General features: G+C 35.3%; 1 protein-coding gene across 1 annotated transcript; it reads left to right on the top strand.

Moving 5' to 3' along the window:
• Positions 1-1,662: 1,662 nt before the first annotated feature.
• Positions 1,663-6,062, top strand: LOC131627114 (adrenodoxin-like protein 2, mitochondrial). The gene is made up of 7 exons (XM_058897944.1): positions 1,663-1,936; positions 2,045-2,112; positions 3,042-3,157; positions 4,433-4,539; positions 5,304-5,353; positions 5,437-5,519; positions 5,614-6,062. Exons 1-7 carry the CDS (start codon positions 1,873-1,875, stop codon positions 5,726-5,728), a joined length of 603 nt encoding a protein of 200 aa, XP_058753927.1. The 5' UTR covers positions 1,663-1,872; the 3' UTR covers positions 5,729-6,062.
• Positions 6,063-7,111: the final 1,049 nt, after the last annotated feature.

Genomic DNA, 7,111 nt, shown 5'->3' with positions numbered 1-7,111 from the left:
ACTTTGGATTTGCTTTTAAATATCTTTCAATTATAACACATAAATATTAAACTACCACTTTCATATATGCGGGAAAACAATTCAAAACTACATTAGTGGAATAATAAATATACGGTATTCGTGGTGAAAAATTCTGTAAAATTTGTACAGGAATCCATCGAAGAAGCTGCCGAATCTAGACCACACAAGAAAAGAACAGGATCTGCAGACATACCGGAAATTTCAAGCAATTTCAAAATTTTCGGTAATATCAGAAATTTCAAAATTTTCGGTAATATCGGAAATTTCAAAATTTTCGGTAGATTTTGTGGCAAACCGAAAATTTCATATATTCTAGTAAGTTACTCTGATTTTCTTTTTCGGCACTAGAAATTTTGAAATTTCTAGTAATTCGCTACCAAAAATTTGTCAAATACAAATAATTTCCGGTACAAAAACAATATCGTGTACCGAAAATTTCAACAAAGTCCATCAAATGGAAGTCCCGAACTATCCTCGCCACCTACTCAAACATCGGTCTCTCGGGGAAGTTCTTCAACTCCGACCCGTGAGAAGTGACCTTCAGCACTGGACGATCCTGTAACAAAATAATATAATTAAAACACACTGTGTAATAAAAATTAAGCACTTAAGCAATGTTACATACCTCGCCCTGCCATATCCTATAAGCGACATGGTCAGCATATCCTGTCAAAACAGACCTTCAAAAGGTCCTCCTAGAAAACCTCCATCAATGTGTATTAATGGTTCCGTAGATGCACCTGTGGTGGTGTCCGTATCATGCACCACCCGCTACTCAGCAACCCCCTCCTCAACCACAACCACCCGCTCCTCAACTCTCGACACCTCCTCATCAACAACAGGTACCTGCTCCTCAGCAACAGCCACCGGCTCCTCAACAACAACCACCGACTCCCGAACAACAGCCTCCGCCTCAACAGCAACCTCATCCTAATGCACCTGCTCGTCCACAACAGTGAATGCTCTACCACCCCGACGACGAGGTGCATGAAACCCCATACCCGCCTGCTCATCCCTCCCTTTCCGGTTAGAACCGGTCAGAAAAACGCGTCCAGCACGTAAGACTGAGGTACCAGCCTCATCATCAGCCGCCCGAGCACGAGTATCAGCTCTATCAATGACCCGACCCGCAATAGTACCATCTCTGCCTTTAGTCATTAGTGAAAAAAATTAAAAATAGAAGAAAAATAGCATTTAAAAAAATACCGGAATTTTCAAAATTTCCGGAATGGAAAAAATACAGAAATTTCAAAATTTTCGGTATTTTTATAATTTTATAAAAATACCGGAAATTGTAAAATTTCTGGTATTTTGTACCGTAAATTTTACATTTTTTGGTAAAAAATACCAGAAATTTCATAAATCTACCGGAAACTTACTTATTTTTGTCAAATTTTTGGTATCGCCCAAAAATTTAAAAAATCCGGTGTTTCACACAAATTTCAGAAAACATGGTAATGAATTTTTGTTAAACATTTAGGTCATTTCATTTCTTTTGGGGAGTGTCACGTGTAATTTTGGGGTGACAAGTTAATTTGTCATAAAATCAATCATCTAACTGTTCCGTTTTTGGGCCCATGATATTTTTATGGGCTTTTCAATCTAGTACAATCTTGAAAGGAAAGAAAAGTTTATGACAAAAAAAAAAAAAGGAAAGAAAAAGAAAACAGCACTGAACGTAAACGCAGTGTTCTTCTTCCTCGCCTCAACTTGACGGCTTCTCACAGCAACCAGAGAACAAACATCTCATCCATTTTTTTTTGCATCTCAAACTCAATTCATCAACTTCGCATTTTCCTTTTGATCCCTTCTTTCAACCAAATTAGGGTTTATCTAGTACCTCAAACCACTATGCTAAACCTAAATTCACGACTAACTAAAGCAGCAATTTCAATTGCTAAAAGCCTCTCCACAAGTAAGTACTCTGTTCTTCCATTACTCATTTTTCTACTTAATTTTCACGCTCTCACACGGTAATTAACGAGCTTAAACTTAATTTTTCATGGTTCGTTTTGTTTGATAGGGGATTATACATCCATATGTAGAGCAGGTTATACTCGTAGCACCCGAAATTGTTGCCTCCAACCTTCGGTTAGTGCTTTATTTTTCTATTTGTCGATTAAACAGTGTTCATAATTTGGATTTTTCCTTTTGCTATATAGTATTATCGTGTTTATTTTTAATTTTACCTAAGATTCAATGGCTGTTAGGTTTAACTGTTTGAAAGAGAAAAATTCATTTTGATTCTGTTGCGGTTAGCTCAGGAATGGGAAAAATGGATCCTACTATTGAAATGTATTCGTGTTTTTTTTTCTCTCTTTGAAAATGTTTTTATCTAATATTACATGCTAACACGATACTAACACGTCGACACCGGTAATGATTTGAAAAAAAAATGAATAAATTAAACATAGTCACAACTCACAAGTGTTACGGACACACTTTTTTTCAGAAATGTCGGTGCTACAGAGGCATTGCACATGGGTTTATTGGTTTCTTATGTTGGTCTTAATGTACTAGGAGGGTTTAGTTGCCTTTGATCATTTGTTGCTAGAGATTGAATCCGCCGTGGTAAATTTAACATTTGGTAAGCTGGGGCTGTCAAATAGTAGATATTAGCATTTTAGGAATTGAGCAAATCATCATTGTGCAGTGATATGCTATTTAGTATAAAGAAGTATTGGCAAATAACGGCTGTTGTGGCGCTATAGCATAGTAGAATTTGAACAAACCAATATTTTCTACGATCCTCGATTGACAATAATGGCAAGCAAAATAATCCAGAAAATTTAAGCCTACTATTGATTTGGGTATGAATTTTATGATGGCAGAATGAAGTTACTGGGGAGAAGAGAGGAGAAATTAGAGACCTGAATATTGCAATTTTATGATGGCAGAATGTGCTTTTGGATTACTAGAGAAATAGTTTTATTAAGTTTTACTTATGATATTCATTTATGCTTATCTGTGATTCACTTGTGTATTTTTTTTTTTTTTTGTTTATGGTTCTGTTTTCACAGTTTCAACAAAATTTATTGACCAATTTATACAAGGGAGCCATGTTTGAAAAGTATAAGTTTCTGTCAACAACGGCATCTAACAACACCGCTGAGGGTGGGAGTGAAGAAAAGGAAACGTAAGTTTTCTTTTTGTTTGAAATGACAGATTATTTGGGAGTATCTTATGCTTTTGTGAATATGTCGGCATTCAAAAACACAGTATTGGTTGGGTGCATATTTTACAACTTAGAGCTTTGGATGTAGAAGTAATGTTGATCTTCTAGATCAATCACTTTTCCATTAGTTTTTTTAGGCTTCCGGCACATTGGCAAACAAGCTGTTGCATAGGTTTACAACATGGTAATTTGTTTGTTATATTTTGACACACCACTTGTGTACTTTGCCTACTTATAAACTGGCGATTTCTTATTTCTAGCTAGGCATATTTGATCATTGAACAAGAGATCGCCAATGTTACAAAGGGTACCTTTTTCTTACTGTCAACTTTTAACTTAGATAAGTGGGTTGTTGGGATTTGACAGTAGCAATGTATTATCAGCTACTACATGAGTTCTTGATCATAAGCATATTCAATAGCGAGTCTCGTAAACACGAAAGACTTAATAGCGGTGTTATGTACTTCAAATTTGATACGATTACTTTTCAAATAAATTTGAGAGCATTTAAATGCAAGGAATGTTTAGTCACACAAGTATCGGGGTCTGGCACTCTGATTTTTCATTACATGTATGTTGGCATTCTGATTTTCTAGATTTCAGGCTCTCAACCATGGGGTGATGATATCTGAGTAGGAATTAGGTTGATGCTAGCAATATAGTCAAGCACGAGATCTTAAGTAGGACCTGTCGGCTTGTGAAAGATCGTAAAACTCAGGTTGTTAGCACGTCACGTAAGATCCTACTGAGGGGAAAAATGGTGATTTCATACATATATACATACACACACATACACAAAAACATGAAAATTATAATACAAGCCCCAAAAAAAGCCCAACACGTTTTTTTTTACGATCTTGCTTCAGAAAGCTCAATCATGACCACGCCGGCGACGAAAACGGTCTTTCTCTTATCGTAGTACTCTCAACATCCTTCATGTAAGATCTTACGATCCAACACTCGATCTTGACTACACTGGATGCTAGAGTCCTCTTAACCAAAATGGCAACAATAGCAATCTTTGAACATAAGTTATTGCAGCTGTCACTTATATCAGAAATTATTTCCATTCCATTTCTCATGTCCAATGGCGAGAATCGTCATAATCAGCAAATGCTCAACTGGTTTTTACTTTTTCAATGTTTGTGACTAGTTAACGTTAACCCGGCTTACGATAAATTATGCACTTGTTGTCCCTTGCCATATACTTCTCACTCTTCAAGCAACTTTATGCAGGATATCTGTGACTTTTGTGGATAAAGATGGTGAGGAACATCTTATAAAAGTTCCTATTGGAATGTCTATGCTAGAAGCTGCTCATGAAAACGACATTGAACTTGAAGGTATGGACTTTTGATATCACCATTAAACTCTTTCGTCCCTAAGCTGATGGTCTTATTGATATGCTCTGTTTCTTTATGTATGGTTTTTGTGTTTGATAGATCATACAAAATCTTCTGTTGTTTCCCCTTGGTCTATGCTTAAGAGAAGCCTAACAAAGATTTTTTTTTCCTAGTATTTTCATTACATTTATCATTTATGGCTGAGTCTGAGGGTTTGAATGATTCTTAAGCTCCTCGCTGTGAGGAATAAAACACACATCAACTGAACTCACAGCTCTTAGACCTTCCAGAACAGCTTCAATATAAGAGTGTTTGCTCATTCGTTTGAACTCATTTTTCTGCATGAAATTATTAACGAAATGCTTTCTTCATCAAATCCATGGAAACAAGAAAATGCAAACTTACCAACCGAGATCCTTTAGTTACCTTTGGTATAGTTCTCAACTCCACAAACACAACATTTTCTGACACAAAATCTTCAACAACCTGCTTTTAGAATTTGCTAGTGTAACTGCAAAGGCAAAGAAATTCAGATTAATAAAATACTGACAGTAAGCGCTAAGCAAGCAAACATACTTCTTTGGTAATTCTTGTAACTGTGGCAGTTGTAAGAATGTGGATTACGTCAAACAGCTTGAATACAACGGGGTCATCTTTTTTGGTTAAATCTTTCATTCTTGCTACATGTTCTGTGTTACCTTTGTCATGAATCATGATAGATACATTGGTCCTCACATTAAATTTCTTACTTGATGTTATTGCAGGAGCATGTGAGGGCTCACTTGCGTGTTCAACTTGCCATGTTATAGTCATGGTACAACATGAATGATATATGGAGTGAAGTACCGTTTGAGATTAATTTAATTATTTTCCTGAAGTGCTGTTCTCAACTTGCAGGATGTAGAATATTATAATAAATTAGAAGATCCTACTGACGAGGAAAATGACATGTTGGATCTAGCTTTTGGGCTTTGTGAAACGTGGGTTTTCTTATGCATTGAACTTGAAGTTTAATTTTGATATTCTATTTATGTTCCTGCCAAATTCTTCAGACTAATTTTGACAGTTATGCAGATCTCGTCTCGGTTGCCAAGTGATTGCAACACCTGAACTTGATGGAGTTCGTTTAGCTCTTCCTGCTGCCACTCGGAATTTCGCCGTTGATGGTTACGTGCCAAAACCACACTAGTTGTCACATGAATTTTTTGGGTCCAATGCAAAGAATGCAATTATCTCAGTTTTGTAGCTTCACACCGAGTTAGATAAATGGTCATTTATTTATCTTAGGCATTTTTTGTTACTGAGTTTAGTCGTGATCAACGAGCTCCTCTGTATGCCAGACCAAAGAGACCGTGCTGGAATTTCATCAGGCTACGATTGCTTGCCAATAAAATGCTTGTACTGTATTATTTTATTGTAGTACCAGTGAATTCTGTCTTAACACTTAATATAGCTCTAAATAAATTACAAAAACACCAACCAACCCTATCCCATTAAGTGGATATGCTACTTGGATTAAATTACGCCATCGAATGCGTTAATCTTGAGATCTTTCTTAACATTTTTTTCTTAATAGGTTTTTTTAATTCTTTTTCTACTTTTAGTTGATTTTGCTTCATATATTATCTACTTACAAACAACTGATAGTTATACTTTATTATACTCATCACGTTGCAACGTGATTTTGGAGTTGAAATTCATCCAAGAAATAAGCTTCAGGAAGCTACTGTTAGCTGGATGGCATTTTTTGGGTGCTACATTTGATTTATGCCAGTCATCAGAGTTTAATTTGTCTACTGTTTATTCCATTGAACATTTGATAGAATGACCTCTAATCTATGATTGTATCCGTTTTCTACAAGTGGATGGTGTTTTTGAAGTAATAAACGGTTTTAACTTTGATGATTTGGGATAGTTAATTCATCTTCTAAAAGTCTGAAGCAGAGTAAATTGAAAGCAAAAGAAAATGCCTTCTTGGCCAAGAGTGACTAACAACAACATGATTCCATTGTAAGTAACAGCAAATAGGAGTAAACCAAGGAGGTTTTAAAACCTGTACATCAGTTTCAATGTAAAGCCTGCTAATGGGAAAATAATAAATACATCATTATTTGAGAGAATAATCAAGATTTGGGTACTATGATAAAAACTTGGAGTAAATGGTCTAATTGATTCATGTCCATGACTCTAGTAATATTTCAAATTAGTTTTTATCTATATCAAACATTTTTCAGTTAGGTTATGAAATTTGATAAATGTCAATAGTGTTGCCACGAACTTTAATGTGCATGACAAAGACTTATTTGATAATTAGTGGTTAAATATAAGGGACAAAGACTTATTTGATAATTAGTGGTTAAATATAAGGGCAACGACTTATTTGATAATTAGTGGTTAAATATAAGAACAACAACTTATTTGATAAGTTAAATATAAGGACTAATTTTTTCTGTTAATTTATGTGATTTGACATGTATTAATAATGTTGGCGTGACACGTTAACTGTCACGGGCATGACATAGATTTTTTTCACAATTAGTGATCAAATATAAAGACTAAATCGATAACTGCA

The sequence above is a fragment of the Vicia villosa genome, linkage group LG1 (genome assembly GCF_029867415.1).
Source record: "Vicia villosa cultivar HV-30 ecotype Madison, WI linkage group LG1, Vvil1.0, whole genome shotgun sequence".
In the NCBI taxonomy this organism is placed as follows: domain Eukaryota; kingdom Viridiplantae; phylum Streptophyta; class Magnoliopsida; order Fabales; family Fabaceae; genus Vicia; species Vicia villosa.
This window is presented reverse-complemented; position numbering and strand designations above follow the sequence as displayed.